Source organism: Ylistrum balloti, unplaced genomic scaffold (assembly GCF_031769215.1).
Source record: "Ylistrum balloti isolate Yb309-2 unplaced genomic scaffold, AGI_CSIRO_Ybal_v1 Utg370298, whole genome shotgun sequence".
NCBI lineage: Eukaryota > Metazoa > Mollusca > Bivalvia > Pectinida > Pectinidae > Ylistrum > Ylistrum balloti.
The window spans coordinates 1,072,932-1,093,365 of record NW_026782224.1 but is presented as its reverse complement, the minus strand read 5'-3'; the positions used below and the strand labels follow the sequence as shown (position 1 = coordinate 1,093,365).

Genomic DNA, 20,434 nt, shown 5'->3' with positions numbered 1-20,434 from the left:
TATAATCATACTATCAACAACACAATGATAGAACAGACTGTTCATACCGTCTTGTCGAAGCGTGGATCATCCAGTGTCTGTTAGATATGTATCAACATATTGGAAGCCAGGGAAATTATTTTTCTTTCTTTCATTTGATTAAAAAAATGAAATCATTTCCCTCAGTTCCCGAACATAACAGTAATATCGCTGTACATCTTTGTAACTAGAAAGCGACATTTTTTCCCTAAATATTTTGGTCTGTGAAAATGTTTCTGCACAGAACCCTTAAAACCGTGCTGTATGCAGTTCTTCGTGTTGTCAGATGGGAAATCGCACTAAAAGTTGAGCGAATGCTGATTCCACTGTTGACATCGAATCCCAAGGATCGTCTACACCTTGCCTGGAATTTCCTTACATTGTATTGTTATTTTCTTCAACGATGGATGTATGGAGTTAGACATGATAGTGCCTCTAGAAGAGATAGAAGCCCCAGTAACACATATTGAAGAGGAGGAAGAGAAGAGGAAAGAGTAGCCTTGAGTAGCGGTCAATGTTATTAACGTCCTTCACCCTCGGGAACCTCACTTTGCACTTTTTGGCTTTGTGTTTAACACTTGTGTAATACTTTTTCTTTTTATTTACTGTTGTGTTATGTTTTCTCCTCACTAAGTCATCGTGTAAATAGCCACGTGACATACAAGTCCGCGGGAGGTCCGGGATATTTGGTGCAGTTTCCAGGTGATCCTCCTCTATAGTAATTTTAGTCCCTTGTGAGTTCCGAATGGCCACTATAGGTGACATTTGTACCTCCTCTGATTCTATCGGTTTGTCATCGACCACCTGAAACGATAACGTAGACACAAACACTATACTACTACATATTAAATTCTGGATAGAAAATCTATGATTAATGATGGTAAGGATGTGTTATTTTGTGTTTTAGTTTTTAAATATATATTTATAGTGACTGTTGAGTGTAAACATGTATTATGCTGTGGAAAACGTTTTAAGCAATTTAGATATAAATGAAATGAAATATGTCTTCAAAATATTTAAGAAATAATTGCATGGTTTGCCTAATTGATGAAGTACATGCACTTAGAGAAAGCTCTTTCGAATGGATATAAATTGTTAGTTCAGCGTGTGATGTTCGTTGTATTTACATCAGGTTCGTCTTCCACAGGATGCTGTATTGTGATCAGGCCATCCTTGAACTTCTTCGTCTTTTTCTTTGCTCTAGCTCCCCAGAATGTGTAGTTCACGGCAGCATACTCTAACAAAGCGGCAAATACGAACACAAAACACATGACCAGGTAGATATCTATGGCCTTGACATAGGAGATCCTAGGTAGGGAGGACCGCACCCCATTACTGATCGTCGTCATCGTCAGGACAGTGGTGATACCTGTAATTAATTATTGATGTATAAGATACAGCTAGGACGGTGGTGATACCTGTAATTAATTATTGATGTATAAGATACAGCTAGGACAGTGGTGATACCTGTAATTAATTATTGATGTATAAGATACAGCTAGGACAGTGGTGATACCTGTAATTAATTATTGACGTATAAGATACAGCTAGTAATTAATTATTGACGTATAAGATACAGCTAGGACAGTGGTGGCACCTGTAATTAATTATTGACGTATAAGATACAGCTAGGACAGTGGTGATACCTGTAATTAATTATTGATGTATAAGATACAGTGAGGACAGTGGTGGCACCTGTAATTAATTATTGACGTATAAGATACAGCTAGGACAGTGGTGATACCTGTAATTAATTATTGACGTATAAGATACAGCTAGGACAGTGGTGATACCTGTAATTAATTATTGACGTATAAGATACAGCTAGGACAGTGGTGATACCTGTAATTAATTATTGACGTATAAGATACAGTTAGGACGGTGGTGATACCTGTAATTAATTATTGACGTATAAGATACAGTTAGGACAGTGGTGATACCTGTAATTAATTATTGACGTATAAGATACAGCTAGGACAGTGGTGATACCTGTAATTAATTATTGATGTATAAGATACAGCTAGGACAGTGGTGGCACCTATAATTAATTATTGATGTATAAGATACAGCTAGGACAGTGGTGGCACCTATAATTAATTATTGATGTATAAGATACAGCTAGGACAGTGGTGATACCTGTAATTAATTATTGATGTATAAGATACAGCTAGGACGGTGGTGATACCTGTAATTAATTATTGATGTATAAGATACAGCTAGGACAGTGGTGATACCTGTAATTAATTATTGATGTATAAGATACAGCTAGGACAGTGGTGATACCTGTAATTAATTATTGATGTATAAGATACAGCTAGGACGGTGGTGATACCTGTAATTAATTATTGATGTATAAGATACAGTTAGGACAGTGGTGATACCTGTAATTAATTATTGATGTATAAGATACAGCTAGGACAGTGGTGATACCTGTAATTAATTATTGATGTATAAGATACAGTTAGGACAATGGTGATACCTGTAATTAATTATTGACGTATAAGATACAGCTAGGACAGTGGTGATACCTGTAATTAATTATTGACGTATAAGATACAGTTAGGACGGTGGTGATACCTGTAATTAATTATTGATGTATAAGATACAGTTAGGACGGTGGTGATACCTGTAATTAATTATTGATGTATAAGATACAGCTAGGACAGTGGTGATACCTGTAATTAATTATTGATGTATAAGATACAGTTAAGACGGTGTTGACACCTGTAATTATTCAGGTAATACTCACTAGTAACTAATGATACATGATGATATATGCAGATGCAAATGCATAGCCAATTCTATATTATGCCTTAACTTTCACGCGAATACATAGGGGACAGAAAATAAATACGAAATTAATGACCAGGGACTGATGATATATACATATATTAACACTATACAACCACTGTCTTAATATGGCGTTATTGTCCTAATAAATAACCAACCGAGGACAAATTCTTGTCTTAAGTAATCTCTGTCAGAATTAATGATTTACTAGAAACTTGCCATTAAACTTTCCTGTATCTACTTGTCATTAAACAAGTTCGCTCTAAACGCCAAACTTCTGTCAATAAATATATCGTAATTTCACGTTGCTTGGCAATCGTACAAAACCTTATTGTTTCAGTAAAATTTCAAATTGTGCTGTACGCTTTCCATTGTTTTTGAATTACAATCTAAAAAAAGAGCTGTAAAACAGTCCCACGTCCTTTATTGAAACAGGATAAAGACATATTGGTAGTTCTAGAATATGTAAATCAGAATGATCTGTCACTTGACGCTGCCTCTCTCTCCCGAACCGATCCCCGCCGCACTTATCTCCACCTGTTTTGCTATGACTGATGTGCGCGGGAGGTACATCAGTTAACTGTCAGTTTTTATTTCCAGCAGCAGCGTGTCTAGCTTTTCACACAGTATACTGTGAATGTTGGATTAGAAATAAAATAACAAACACAAGAGTTGTTGTAGTGTTACCCAATAATAACAGAAAACTAGATTTACACCAATTTATCATATTGTCTTGTGTGACTTTTAATCATGTTTAAAAATATAAACTCTGTATCTTTTTTGGTTGTATCTTACAAGCTGTGCTCTAACGCATTAAACCCGGATATAAAATTCGTTGCGGTATATGCACAATGCACTTATTACAGAGAAGCAGCCACGAGATATTACTATACATCCTCCCTCCGAGACTTGTCCCAATTTCCCTAAAACAGTCGTTTATAGGATTGAGACGGAATACAAACGGATACCTCCATTGACATAAATGTGACTATTAAACAAAACATCTACCGAATAAGCCAACAATCTCGGTTTTGTTTCCTCAACTTCCAACAACCGATAAATCACATAGCGTAGTAAAAACACGTTATGAAAACCCAATATAATGCTACAAGCCCACATGTTAGTAAGCATCTGGTGGCCGTTTGTATGGCATAACGATTGTATTTACTTACGCCTTGATTACATAATTCTTCTTGGTGGTTCAAATCAAATCATAAAACAGCATGATGGCCCAACCACAGTTTCTGTTAGTGAAGGTAAATGTACTTTACGTTTTTTTGTTTTTCGTGAAGAATTATCATAAGGCTCCTGGGAGAACACGCTGGCAATTTGTTTCTCCTATCGTAACCTCACATGTGGATTGCATATTGATTTGCTTGGAATCCAGTCATACTAGCAAAAACTTGGAAATTAATTTTAATTTCAGCAGTTGGCAGAAATCAGGAAAAGGCGCTGATGCAATATGCTTTATTTCCTGGCGCTCATTAAGGCATTTCTTTGTTTGGAACTGCTTTCAATCACGTATCCACCATACATATACACAAAGGAAATCCTGACACCTCAAGTTCTGACACGTAGTATTGTCACAACATCTCCAGTACACTAAAGTCATACTACTGTCTCAGCACCAACATCTCCTGTACACTAATGTCATACTACTGTCTCATAACTAACATCTCCTGTACACTTAAGTCATACTACTGTCTCATCACTAACATCTCCTGTACACTAATGTCATAGTATTGTCTCATCACTAACATCTCCTGTACACTAAAGTCATACTACTCTCTCATCACAAACATCTCCTGTACACTAATGTCATACTACTCTCTCATCACAAACATCTCCTGTACACTAAAGTCATACTACTCTCTCATCACTAACATCTCCTGTACACTAATGTCATACTACTCTCTCATCACTAACATCTCCTGTACACTAATGTCATACTAACTCTCCTGTCTCAAAGTCATACCATCACATCTCCTGTACACTAACATCTCTCTCTCATCACTAACATCTCCTGTGCACTAAACTCATACAACTGTCTCATCACTAACATCTCCTGTACACTAATGTCATACTACTCTCTCATCACTAACATCTCCTGTACACTAATGTCATACTACTGTCTCAGCACCAACATCTCCTGTACACTAACATCTCTAGTACACTAAAGTCGTACTACTGTCTCATCACTAACATCTCCTGTACACTAATGTTATACTACTGTCTCATCACTAACATCTCCTGTACACTAAAGTCATACTACTGTCTCATCACTAACATCTCCTGTACACTAAAGCCAGACATTCTCATCAACATCTCTGGTGGTGCCATTGTTGTATATATTTTGATCTTTTAAGAACGTGACATAACTTGATTTGACCAATGTTTACATGATGTATATCGTGTAGCAGAAGACGCCTACTATTCCGGAACACTTTATTCTCCATATACATTTTCAGGCATTTCCGTGTATATATTTATTTTCCTCATATTGTGCCCTAGTTTTATCGATTCTGAGTTCGATTCAAAATTCAGATGGCATATCAGCGTTTTCTTTGTTGCAACATATTATGATAACAAATGGCAAATACCATGAGGAGGTTAGCGTTACCAAAAATGTCTTCTTGACACGTTCACAGGAAATGCTTACTATTTAGGAACATTTGGTCTTAGTATCCTTGTACCGTGAAGTCTCCGGTTAATTCTTTCTTTTGTTCATATTTGTCCTAGTGATATTGTTGACATTTTGGTATTCTACTGTGGCTGTTACTGTGACTCAGTTTAAGTGATTGCTAGCTATGGCATAAACTCATTGTAGACAACTGTATGCTTAACATTGAACAATCATCTAATTGTTGTACCGGGGCAATGCTTTATTTACATCAAAAAAATTCTCACGAGCTATCCGAAAGTAGGACTCCGATATACAGTAAGGGAATATATCTTATTCTACGTACTTACTCACCATCCTTTCGATGACGTGACTATATAAGTGCGCTTGTATGCACGTGATTTACATACGCTATTCCACTTTAAGTCAAGTAAACCACGTTATGCATGTATATGTCGTGACTTCCTCGCTAGTTTGACAAGCTGAAGATATTATCCGATGTGAGCTGTTTTGGTGTTTGAAGCCAAGTTTCGATTGCGTATTATACATGATATATACATTTGGAAACATCACGACTGACTCTTGGAAAAAAACCTTTAGAACATGTCACGAACCTCAACAAACGATGAAACATTCTGTTGGTGTTTCTTTTGAAATAAAGTGATATATACTAATGTATATGATAGCACATGCTGCTCAGGCAAATGTCACACCCAAGTTAAAACAGGAGTAGTTTTCACCTGCTACATTTACTTTATTTTTTTTTTGTGTGAGGGGTAAGTAGGGTCGATATGATACAGTTTGTCAATATGGCGAACATTGGTACTAAATCTTCACGACGTATTTTGTGAAACCGAGCTGTCGGAATAAAACTTATTGAATAGCTAGGTATTGATTTGTTTATCTCTGCCTCGTGCATCGAACAACTGCTACTAACTGACACTGCTTGGCGAAGTCCTTAAGACATGATATCAGCGTCGTAAAATGTCTACCTCGTGAGTCTTCATCCCTGTTATACTTATAAATTTTCTGTACCCAACAACCTTCAACATGAGTCAATATCTATATACAAAACATTAAGACTGAGATCACGCGGAATCATATTTAAATTACATTGTAAGCGCGAGTCCTGGACATGAATTTCTGGATGGAATGAAATATGGCGAAATCAAATTCAAACAAAACAGAATTGTTCGTGATAAATCTCAATCAGGCAGAGAAACGCCAGTCGCAGCTGGGAGACTGGTGATATCAAGGCCAAGCGCTTTACAAGGAAAGATAGCAAGAGAGCAAAAAGTGTTGTCCAAAAGCCGTAAACTGAAGTTAAAATCGATAAAACGCGGGGACAAAATACAAAACAAGCGACTGAGTATAACCTACGACCTAAAAGGAAGACGTGTTCCGGAAATGTCTTCATTGGCGACGGTACGCTTGCACCAGGACGGTTACGTAACGTCTCCCGTACAGAAATCCAATTAAGGGATATGTATAATATAACTGATAAGATATTGCAGAAGGCAGTAGAATAGAGCCGATAAATTAAAATCCTTTTTAATTGGCACTACTCTGTCCATGCCTTGTATTATAGAAAATGTGAAAGCTTGGAACACCTATCTCAGAAATCGCGAATTATAGAGTTACTATATATGTAGTGGAAACTGATTCAACAGTGGTGTGCATAGTGTCCTGGTCAATTACCGGTATTTCTTGTATGTTTTAGAAATTGCTATGGACAATTGTTCAACATACTTTCTAAATTTCGAGCATTTACACTTTTTCTTAATTAATTTGTAATCATTTCTTATATAACAAGTAACCTAACAATTCGTCAGTACTGCTCACTCTGGAAGGACAGAGGCAAATAACTGATAAAAACAATTACTGGGCTTGTAATGTCAAAATCATCAACGTAAATGCCACTAGTCATGTAGGAATCTAAATCATACGATATAATTCAGTAATACTACGTAACAAAATAGACACTGTAACTTCCCTAGAAATGGAGAAGTTGGAACTGTTGACGCTAAACACCAAATCACGACATCAACCACGTCGTATTCTGGCAGATGTGGCCTCGTGGTTTATAGTGTACCTACCTAGTGCCACTCTGGCAGATGTGGCCTCGTGGTTTATAGTGTACCTACCTAGTGCCACTAAACACCAAATCCACTCTGGGATGTGGCCTCGTGGTTTACCTCGTGGTTTATCAACCACGTCGTATTCTGGCAGATGTGGCCTCGTGGTTTATAGTGTACCTACCTAGTGCCACTCTGGCAGATGTGGCCTCGTGGTTAATCCAGAATGATACCCAGGACAGCATCACAATTAGGATTGATGGCAGGTACGTTTGGAATATAAAGTAGCCGACATTTCGATGAAGCTTGAAACTCAAAGACAGCCTTGGATAGTCTCCTGCAATCAGAACATGTATAATGTGCTGGTTATCAAATTTGTTCAGAAATAATTTGCAGTATTACAAAGTTATAGATTAATGACATTTGTTCATAATTAAATTTACTGTTTTGTTTTAAATTTCAAAATCATTTTTATTTGTTTATTAATATTGACATGGCGCCAGCTGTTCAGCTTCTTAATAAAGAACATTAATTGTATGCCCTAATTATCGATCCATATTTGGTTTGTTTGTAGCGTCACATCCTTTATTCATATTATGACTCTAAGAAAAATATCAATGTAGATTTGTTCTGATTATGTATCAGATTTCTATAACGGTAATAACAAAGAAGAATGTGTAACTCTGGTGAAATACTTAAATTCATTCTAAGTGTTAACAATATTCATGTTCTTGTAGATTTGTTAGTTTTCGTGGTCAGCGGACATTGTGACGGAGGATCGTGTTTGATCAGATAAAGCGAAATCTTTCTTAATTTCAAAATAATTCAGCAAATTTGTTAGCCATTTCAATATTGATGCGGATTACACAAAATGATATTTCATTCCAGACATTTGAGATTTGCGAGAAGAAACCTAGACAAATGACTGAACAATTACAAAACCGACGATACTAGTTTGTCTCACTAACAGTTTTATTAAATAAAGCTGTCTAATTGAAACTTATCTTAACAAAGAAGATCATAGACATTCTATGTGTATGGACGTGCACAAATGTAACGTAAGAGACACAAATTCAGTGAGTGACAATAGTATTTATGGAAGAAACAGGATTTTAAGTCGCATCGCTTGCTAAAGTGCATAAATCCGACCTCAGTGTTGAGGAGCGGCTGTCTACACGCTATACATCAGTACACATATATAGCTTGATGATCATTATCGCAGTATTAAGGTGTTAATGTGACGAAGTGCCTCGCTGTCAACTCATTACATACCTTGAGAATGAATGTGTGAAACTTGTATTTGTGAAAGTGTAAAAATAAAATATGGACAAAATAAAAGCGCCACGTGCTCCCGGTGGATTGTGACTCTCAGCGTATAGACGTGAAAAAATCTGGAACAATTTGTACCGTTTAAAATTGAAAGGGTAATGTCACCATCAGGGGAAATGTGCCAGCGAACAGAAGATCGTAAATAATTGAAACAAATAACGTATTCCTTGACTTTGTCTAAATCGGTAGCTGATAACGATATGTATTTCTATAAGTGATTAAAAACACGAGGAGATAAATGATATATTGAAGTTAACAAGGATGCTATCGAAACCGAAAAAAACACGCCTGTTATCGAATACTGATCAATTTAACGTCTCCTATATTTCTTACTAGGTCCAACATGTAGGGCGGACGTGTAATGTTTTGCGTCTAAACCCGACCTCTCTGACTTAAAACAAAACATTTGCTCGCCTTTCGGTGATTTTCCAAGCTTGATATACCAACCTGTAGACAGACTTTCTATTTTCTCTATTGTCCGGTACTCCACGATATCAAACTGAGGCAGCTGTACCTTATCGACTCCTTGGACAGAGTCTTTTCCATTCCGCCAATGAGGGTAAAGGTCGTGGAAGTCGTAGCCATCTGAAAGACGAAGAATAAACGATACCGTAAGAAATCTCGTAACAGGATCAGGGTACAGTGTAGAAAGTTTATACAGACAGAGGGTACAGTGTAGAATGTTTATACAGACAGAGGGTACAGTGTAGAATGTCTATACAGATAGAGGGAACAGTGTAGAATGTCTATACAGATATAGGGTACAGTGTAGAAAGTTTATACAGACAGAGGGTACAGTGTAGAAAGTTTATACAGACAGAGGGTACAGTGTAGAATGTCTATACAGATAGAGGGAACAGTGTAGAATGTCTATATAGATATAGGGTACAGTGTAGAAAGTTTATACAGACAGAGGGTACAGTGTAGAATGTCTATACAGATAGAGGGAACAGTGTAGAATGTCTATACAGACAGAGGGGACAGTGTGGAATGTCTATACAAATAGAGGGTACAGTGTAGAATGTCTATACAGACAGAGGGGACAGTGTAGAATGTCTATACAGATAGAGGGTACAGTGTAGAATGTCTATACAGACAGAGGGGACAGTGTGGAATGTCTATACAAATAGAGGGTACAGTGTAGAATGTTTATACAGACAGAGGGTACAGTGTAGAATGTCTATACAGATAGAGGGAACAGTGTAGAATGTCTATACAGATATAGGGTACAGTGTAGAAAGTTTATACAGACAGAGGGTACAGTGTAGAATGTCTATACAGATAGAGGGTACAGTGTAGAATGTCTATACAGACAGAGGGAACAGTGTAGAATGTCTATACAGATATAGGGGACAGTGTAGAATGTCTATACAGATAGATGGTACAGTGTAGAATGTCTATACAGATAGATGGTACAGTGTAGAATGTCTATACAGATAGATGGTACAGTGTAGAATGTCTATACAGATAGATGGTACAGTGTAGAATGTCTATACAGATAGAGGGTACAGTGTAGAATGTCTATACAGACAGAGGGAACAGTGTAGAATGTCTATACAGATAGAGGGTACAGTGTAGAATGTCTATACAGACAGAGGGAACAGTGTAGAATGTCTATACAGATATAGGGGACAGTGTAGAATGTCTATACAGATAGGGTACAGTGTAGAATGTCTATACAGATAGATGGTACAGTGTAGAATGTCTATACAGATAGAGGGTACAGTGTAGAATGTCTATACAGACAGAGGGAACAGTGTAGAATGTCTATACAGACAGAGGGTACAGTGTAGAATGTCTATACAGAGAGAGGGTACAGTGTAGAATGTCTATACAGATAGAGGGTACAGTGTAGAATGTCTATACAGACAGAGGGAACAGTGTAGAATGTCTATACAGATAGAGGGTACAGTGTAGAATGTCTATACAGTAGGGTACAGTGTAGAATGTCTATACAGATATAGGGTACAGTGTAGAATGTCTATACAGATATAGGGTACAGTGTAGAAAGTTTATACAGACAGAGGGGACAGTGTAGAATGTCTATACAGATAGAGGGTACAGTGTAGAATGTCTATACATATAGAGGGTACAGTGTAGAATGTCTATACAGATATAGGGTACAGTGTAGAATGTCTATACAGATAGAGGGTACAGTGTAGAATGTCTATACAGATAGAGGGTACAGTGTAGAATGTCTATACAGACAGAGGGTACAGTGTAGAATGTCTATACAGACAGATGGTACAGTGTAGAATGTCTATACAGATATAGGGTACAGTGTAGAATGTCTATACAGAGAGAGGGTACAGTGTAGAATGTCTATACAGATAGAGGGTACAGTGTAGAATGTCTATACAGATATAGGGTACAGTGTAGAATGTCTATACAGAGAGAGGGTACAGTGTAGAATGTCTATACAGATAGAGGGTACAGTGTAGAATGTCTATACAGATATAGGGTACAGTGTAGAATGTCTATACAGAGAGAGGGTACAGTGTAGAATGTCTATACAGATAGATGGTACAGTGTAGAATGTCTATACAGATAGAGGGTACAGTGTAGAATGTCTATACAGATATAGGGTACAGTGTAGAATGTCTATACAGAGAGAGGGTACAGTGTAGAATGTCTATACAGATAGAGTGTAGAATGTCTATACAGAGAGAGGGTACAGTGTAGAATGTCTATACAGATATAGGGTACAGTGTAGAATGTCTATACAGATATAGGGTACAGTGTAGAATGTCTATACAGATATAGGTTACAGTGTAGAATGTCTATACAGAGAGAGGGTACAGTGTAGAATGTCTATACAGATATAGGGTACAGTGTAGAACGTCTATACAGATATAGGGTACAGTGTAGAATGTCTATACAGATAGAGGGTACAGTGTAGAATGTCTATACAGAGAGAGGGTACAGTGTAGAATGTCTATACAGATAGAGGTTACAGTGTAGAATGTCTATACAGATATAGGGTACAGTGTAGAATGTTTATACAGATAGAGAGTACAGTGTAGAATGTCTATACAGATAGAGGGTACAGTGTAGAATGTCTATACAGATATAGGGTACAGTGTAGAATGTCTATACAGATATAGGGTACAGTGTAGAATTTCTATACAGATATAGGGTACAATGTAGAATGTCTATACAGATAGAGGGTACAATGTAGAATGTCTATACAGATATAGGGTACAGTGTAGAATGTCTATACAGACAGAGGGTATAGTAGGGAATGTCTATACAGACAGAGCAGAGGGTGCAGTGTAGAATGTCTATACGGAGAAATGTTCCCGATATTTTAAAGGGTTTGTGATGTTAGGTTAACGATCCTGTTTTAGTCGGAACGACGTTTGATGGATTGGAAAGCAAAAATATATATGAAGACATTAACTGCCTAATTATTTGCGCAATAAGTGTTACCGAAACAGTTAAGAGAAATAGACTTTCAAGCATACAGGTGCCCGAAAGTGTCGTCTCACACATGCAGTGAGGTACAGAAGATCTCCGCCATAAGTGTTACCGAAACAGTTAAGAGAGAATAGACTTTCCATCATACAGGTGCCCGAAAGTGTCGTCTCACACATGCAGTGAGGTACACTAGAACTCCGCCATAAGTGTTACCGAAACAGTTAAGAGAGAATAGACTTTCCATCATACAGGTGCCCGAAAGTGTCGTCTCACACATGCAGTGAGGTACACTAGAACTCCGCCATAAGTGTTGCCGAAACAGTTAAGAGAGAATAGACTTTCGATCATGCAGGTGCCCGAAAGTGTCGTCTCAAACATGCAATGAGGTACAGAAGATCTCCGCGACTGTTTCCTAAAATACATCGAAGATACCACTCTCTTCGCTCTGGAAAAGATTCAGTCCTTGATGTACAGCAGCTCTTGGGTGGTTCCTGATATGTTTTAAACAATCGGATATACCCCGTGATCTTTAAAAATCCTAATAATTAACCTCTCCTCAGTGATATACAGCAGTCACGTTTCTTTTCCTGATGACGTAAGAAATTCGCGAAGACTTCGTAGATAATCAAACAAATCAGCACGTACGGTTGATAAAGTAAAGAACACTCGATTTGTCGATTTGAACTCGATCCAGAGTATGACAAATGAGAGCAGACGAAGCTGTGGCACGTGATTTATTGAGTGCTATATATAAGAACATGGCTGGTTACCTTTCTGATATTAGATTACCAAGAGACCAGACAAACCAGCCAATGCAATCGTGACAAAACTTGATACATCTAACGATTATTATAGAAGCTTTATACTCTTTTGTCACGAAATATTTGATTTCTTACACTCTATATTCACTTCGGTTTGGTGAGTAGCTCTGTTCTGATGTTGCTTTTTTGTGTCTGCTAAGGTGAACATTTTTATACACAAATTGAAATCCTTAATTGCATACAAAGGAATCTAAAACAACAGTTATATTTCCAAGTGTTATGTACCGATCTAAACATTTACCATCTTAATTAGATATGGCTTTACATCAATCTATTTCTTATTCAAACATTCACAATATAAACACGTGAACCTAATTTGATGAATGATTCAAGTGATTGTGTGTGTGTGTTTTTTAAAGTTTATGTCGGTTTTGTTTATATTCATCTTTCGTTTGTCGATTTTGAGTTATTTGTCGGGAATAAGATATTTTGTCGAGTTTTGTCGAGTTTGGGTTATTTGTCGGGAATAAGATATTTTGTCGAGTTTGAGTTATTTGTCGGGAATAAGATATTTTGTCCTCTTTTGTCGAGTTTGAATAAGATATTTTGTCATCGTTTGTCAATTTATCTATTGGGAAAAGATTCGTTTGTCCTCGTCCGTGAATTTTAAGTATTGCTAAATCAATATCGCAAGCTATTTCACTGTAATTATTTGTAAAGATTGTGCTGTTTGGTGTCGGATGCAATAAAGGAATGTGAAAATGTGGCAAAGCTATTTTAGCACCAATGTTAATTTATTTGTTATGGTCAATTGTAATTGTGTGAGGTTTGGTCAAAATCATGTAAGTGGCACTAGAGTGCTGACAATTATTTTTCTAAAACAAAACAATGACCTTGCAACTTAGTAGATATTGAGTGATTTAACAGTGTGTGAAGTTGGATGAGAATCCCTCAAGAAATGAAGCTGCTAGAGCGCTGAACTTGACTTTGCCCGAACATCTCGGAAGCTTATACTGGTTCTATGTATTTAGATGATCTATGTATATGAATTTTGAATGAAGTTACTTGGGCGCTGACAATAGTAGTCTAAAAATAGTGTAGTGAACTTGACCTTGACCAAATACCCTGAGACCTTAAATTGTCCAGAATATTTTAACGATTTATGCGTTTGAAGTTTGATGATAATCCTTTAAGAATAAAGTCGCCATACTGCTGACAATTTGTTTCTAGTATTGTATGACGTTTGGTGAAAATTCCTCAAGGAATGAAGTCTCTAGAGTGCTGACAAACATCTGGTGTTACATAGTTACAATGATAACATAACAATGCTGCCACTTGCCACTATAAATCTGAACCCAGTCGCTCAAAGCGCGGTCAGAGTTAATCAGTGGTTAATGAAAATTTAAAATTATTGCCAATGAAAAAGGGAATTGAGAAGAAAAACAAGCAACTGGGTCCTGACTACCAATGGAAATATTGAAATTGAACATGTCGAAAGGTTAAAGATGTATGGAAATCTGATGATTTGTTACCTAAGATTGACAGATTAATTAGGTCAACATCTCGTGCAGGTGTTCGTTAAGTAGGTTTTTTTTTTACTAGTATCCTTAATGCTAGGGGAAATGATTAACGTTGATATCCAGGTGACTGAGACATCCGTGAACAGAGGCATCCGTGAACAGAGACATCTGTGAACAGAGACATCTGTGAACAGAGGCATCCGTGAACAATCCGTGAACAGAGACATTCAGGTGACAGAGACATCCGTGAACAATCCGTGAACAGAGACATCCAGGTGACAGAGACATTCGTGAACAATCCGTGAACAGAGACATCCAGGTGACAGAGACATCCATGAACAATCCGTGAACAGAGACATTCAGGTGACAGAGACATCCGTGAACAGAGACATCCAGGTGACAGAGACATCCATGAACAGAGACATTCAGGTGACAGAGACATCCGTGAACAGAGACATCTGTGAACAGAGGCATCCGTGAACAATCCGTGAACAGAGACATTCAGGTGACAGAGACATCCGTGAACAATCCGTGAACAGAGACATCCAGGTGACAGAGACATCCGTGAACAATCCGTGAACAGAGACATCCAGGTGACAGAGACATCCGTGAACAGAGACATCCGTGAACAATCGGTGAACAGAGACAGCCGTGAACAGAGATAGGGATAGACGAACTCATCATATAAAGCAAAAAAAAAGTTACTTCCGTCGTTAGATCAAATAAACAGATGTATAATCAAATGAATTGGACAATGGTTTGCAGAAGACTCGTCCGAAACACTTGATATTAATCTCATTATACATTTTTTCAGGAGTCTCCGTCTTTTGTTCATATTTTGCCATAGTTTTATTGAAGATGAGATTTGGATTATGATTGTGTTGACATGTTGGGTTTCTTTAAACTTTTTTGCAGATAAAGATACACCTCAGTGACGCAATCAACAACGTGCACTACATGCAATCTCTAAGATAAATGACATGTGCTTATTAACCGAACCCACCAAGTGGTTAAATTTTGTCATTAGCATTCAGTGCTCAATTGCTATTGACCCACATTCAAGGTCATAAGGGTCACTTTGTTAAAATTTTCAAATGGCATCTTTTCAGTAACCAAGAGTTACAGAGTGGTAGTATTGGTCCTTTGTATATTGCGATCAATCGCATTGCTATTTATAGTAGTAAAAATGTGTCAAAGGTCAACTTCTGGCTTTCGGCAGGGTTCGAATTAAAGAAGTCCTTTTTCGGTTAAACTCAAATAAATAAAAAATATAAGTTTGTACTGTGTAGTTAAGATATGTTATATATGAATTGCTTCAATGGCTGGTTATCATGTTTGAGGAAAGGATTGACCTTTTGGTACGAGGTTAAGTATAGGTGAAAAGCACAGCAAATTTTTTCGCCATCAATTTCTATTTAAATATGAGTTTAGGTTATGATTGTGTTGTCATTTTTGGCTTTGTTACCAGCTACTGGTGATATAGGAAATCTTCAATGAAAAAACTCCGTGATTCTGTGTTAAAACTTCAGCAATGCTGAGAACAGATTGTGTGAGCCTCGCGATATATTGGTTACCGTTAGAGTACATGTACTTTGGGCGTGCCAAGTCGTTAACAAAACCCCATGACACATTTCTAGGATGAGGTAATTAAGGCGAGTCTTTTCCGTAATTATATATCGTTTTCTAACATAACACCCATACCTAACTGAACAACGATAACAGAATGATGACAACAGGGTATACTGGGCCATATGTTCGTGTTTAGCAAGGCGATACGGGAATGCAACAAAGCTATATATTGCCTATACTTTGATTGTCTGAATCTGAGGTCGTTAGGACTACATCAAACATGTTATTAAAACCAACAAATAGGGGTACAGCATCATTTGGTTTGGATAGACAGATAAATTGTCGACCAGTGCCTGTCACCATGAACGGGGTTCTGAAGATATACATACTTATATCAGGGACGGGAGTACGTATATTATAATATCTTATAGTTCAATAGATTATAGAACTGGGTGTATATTTGAATGTATAACATTCTCAAAAAAAAAAAAAAAAAAACAACAAACAAACAAATGGGCGGACAAAAGATATACATAGCCTACTTACAGCTCTCTATTTCCACGGTGCAGTTTTGAACATCTAGAGGATAGTTGTGGAGGTCCATCATGCAGGCCAGAGTTGTGGTGAATCTGTAAATATAAGATATGTTTTAATCTTTTGTGATAGGACATCAACTACACACTCATTTCCTTCTCCCTGTCTTCTGTATTTCAAAAAGAAACACATGGAAGCCGATTATAACAAATAAAGTAATGTTCTCATACACAGGAAGACTGCCTTGCCCAAGTATGATTCATGGAGGTGAGTTTAATAATTCTGTACTCCATTTAAACAGGCTGATATGATTATTTCTCGTTCCGTTTGTTCGTGGGTTGGACTGAGCAACAGGATGTTAGTCTTGGGTATCTAATGAGACTGTCAAACAGACTGCAGGTCATACGATAATGGTAGCTGGAAACAATAGCGAACTGATACCTCCTCTAAGGAATTAAACGCAAAAGGTAGGGCGTGCTCAAAATTTATCTACTGAATGATAGAGTACCAATTTATAAAGTTAGTTTGAGAATTTCATTTATGGTCGCTGTATGTCTTTGTACTGCACATGCTGGACTGGAAAATAAGATCAAAAGTACTATGTTCCAGATGGAATACAATTATAAAATGGCCTATATGAATATTTGATGGACCGCCGATGTTCAATTATGATTACAATTGTTTTTGGTGGAACGGCAAAAGTAAAAAAGAAAAAAAAAATAGTTTTGGTGTTGGAACGCGAGTTTATATCCAGCATAGAAGTATGGTCGCCATTGTAAAACTGTCATTCAAACGGGTTATTTAGCACACGGTCTCGGCTCCCGGCGCTTAGCTTTGTGCAAATATAATTGAATTCATCATTACAGATATCTATTCTTGAAAGGCAATTTCTTAAAGTCATTTTATCTCGCCATAGATCATGAGAAGAGGCTATGAAGTAGGATTAGCTATGGCAATCATCTATTAGAATTGGGAGTGGTATTTGTAAGGTTCAGCGGACATAATAATGACATAACATTTATACACGAGTGTTCAGAATACCGGCCACAAATCCTAGAAAGGTTGTGGGAACGACAGCTCTTAGAACTCGCTCCGTGTACAAAGGATTCACTGATTGATACCAGACACACCAAGGTCTTTATCGTTGTTCCGATCACAGCAGAAATGATTTTTACTAAACTGCTCCTTCAAAGTGTACAAAGGATTCACTGATTAACAGATACACATGTTACACACCAAGGTCTTTACTATAACTTCGACATAACAGTTCCGATCACAGCAGAAATGATTTTTACTAAACTGATTTGTACGTGTCTCTTCAAAGCTATTGTTTACATGACGTCATGTAAAGTCTGTACAGCTACACCTAACATACCGACTTATGTAACAGAGTAGATATCACATGTAAAGTCTGTACAGCTACACCTAACATACCGCTTATTGTCTGTACAACCTTGACATGACATAACAGAGTAGATATCACATGTAAAGTCTGTACAGCTACACCTAACATACCGACTTATGCTGTCTGTAACAACCTTCACTATAACTTCGACATAACAGAGTAGATATCACATGTAAAGTCTGTACAGCTACACCTAACATACCGACTTAGGTTGTCTGTAACAACCTTGACTATAACTTCGACATAACAGAGTAGATATCACATGTAAAGTCTGTACAGCTACACCTAACATACCGACTTATGTTGTCTGTAACAACCTTCACTATAACTTCGACATAACAGAGTAGATATCACATGTAAAGTCTGTACAGCTACACTTAACATACTGACTTATGTTGTCTGTAACAACCTTGACGATAACTTCGACATTACAGAGTAGATATCACATAAACGGGGACGTAAACAACTTCTGTATTCGAGTCATTCACTAACTGTATTTTCGAATGAATACAGAATCGATAACCTGCCGTAATATTTCTGTAATATAAGTATGTAGTGATGAATTTTAATGCGTATTTGCTTACATTTCCGGCATGATAATATGTTCTTATATATATATATATATATATATATATATATATATATATATTTAGAGTGGGAAAAACCACCACTATTTTACATAACCATTCATGGCGCTACTTTTACTTAACCTTGGTGATAGATTTTACATGTTTAGTCACATCCTTCGTGTAAATGTAATACAATTATTTACCAGTTTCCCGCCCTGATTTTTCTTTTAAAATGTTCAACAACATTTTATTCAAAACTTTTCAAAAACATCTGTCACATCATATGTACTGTTTTAAAACCGCTGTTTATATGTCTTCTCCCTCACATAACAAAAATATTTATTTTAGCCCTGAAATACACACTGCAGCAAGAATCTTACCTCATACCGTAAACAACAGATCCATTTCCATACAGCCGTATCATTTTATTTTTCTCTGTCACTTCGTGTAAAAAAGAATTCTTGTCGTTCGCGAAGAAGGTATCAGGGACCCAAATTTTCTCAGCGAAGTCTCCGGTCAAAGTCATTGGCGTGCCATGTTTGTAACGGGCAAATGCAAGTCTATCATCGGCCCAGTACTGGTTCAGGTAGATGGTAATCGTGTAGTCCTGCAAATAAAAACATAAGTAGTAAGGGGATTTAAGTTCTACATTATGATGGTGATCATGTATTCTTAAAACAAAAACGGAAGTAGTCAAAATGTTCTAGTAAAAAATAACTCGAAATACATGAAAACGAGAGCAAAACAAGAAACACAGATGACAAATGAATAAGACACAGGCTGAAAGTGGACAAATACAGAAGGGTTCGGAAAGGACAAAGGCAGATAAAAATGGACAAAGAAAAACGAAAAATGAACAAAACCGGAGGCAGGAAACGTTTAGAGTCAGAGGTGGGAAAAGGACAGAGGCAGGCGAATGTTTACAAGAGGTTCCCTCGAAAAGTGCATAGGAAATAAGACCAAGGTAGAGCGATAAAAGTCTTCTGTTTCATCGACGACAGTCGTCATGGAAACCTTGGTCAATCCAAGTGATGTTATATAAAAGGAGAATTGAGTATCGAAAACATGGAATCATAATGATATCGCTGAAGGAAAGATTTCACCATTAGGTCAGGGTGGCGGGCACCATTAGGTCAGGGTGGCGGGCACCATTAGGTCGAGGTGGCGGGCACCATTAGGTCAGGGTGGCGGGCACCATTAGGTCGAGGTGGCGGGCACCATTAGGTCAGGGTGGTGGGCACCATTAGGTCGAGGTAGCGGGCACACCTTTATCTCATCATATTTATCATACATCGCTTAAATCCTGAGATGTTGTTTTCATGTCAACTGTAAGGTTTCTGAATGTTACTGTATTACATTAACATCGAGTAAGCTTTGAATTAACACCTTCAGTAATAATTAAGATTTTCAATAATTTGGAATTATTTTCAGCGCCAACGTTATACACAAATGTTACGGCCATGCTGATATTACATGTTTTTTTTTGTTATATTCTTGTTTATTTTACATTTCTGTATTGATTTTATTTCATTTCTTCAAAAGTATTCTGCAAGCTACACATCTAATTGTGTACAAATCCTTAAAGTACAATCAGGGCAACGTGCAATGTATTGCTATAAACCATTAGGATGGTTGCTATAGAATGTTTACAAGGAGGAAGCAGGAACGCCAAATCTATTGACCTAAATCTCCATCGACCCTTCCCGCGTGTCATGTCGTATTGTCCACCTTTCTCCGTCAGGCTTTCATGTCCGAAGTTAATCAGCACCTCCTCTAGCTATTGACCTGCTCTGTCAATTATTGCACCAATATTTGCATATGAAATGT

General features: G+C 37.3%; 1 protein-coding gene across 1 annotated transcript in view; it reads right to left on the bottom strand.

Annotated features, from left to right (window-relative positions):
- Window positions 1-453: 453 nt before the first annotated feature.
- LOC132553119 (gamma-aminobutyric acid receptor subunit beta-like) overlaps window positions 454-20,434 on the bottom strand; it is an 88,623-nt gene continuing 68,642 nt past the window's right edge. Inside the window, exons 4-9 of the mRNA XM_060217331.1 lie at window positions 18,988-19,214; window positions 16,646-16,728; window positions 9,280-9,417; window positions 7,688-7,840; window positions 1,146-1,387; window positions 454-822 (exon numbers count right to left, since the gene is read on the bottom strand). Coding sequence (XP_060073314.1) covers window positions 454-822; window positions 1,146-1,387; window positions 7,688-7,840; window positions 9,280-9,417; window positions 16,646-16,728; window positions 18,988-19,214 — 1,212 coding nt within the window. The remainder of the gene's footprint in view (window positions 823-1,145; window positions 1,388-7,687; window positions 7,841-9,279; window positions 9,418-16,645; window positions 16,729-18,987; window positions 19,215-20,434) is intronic.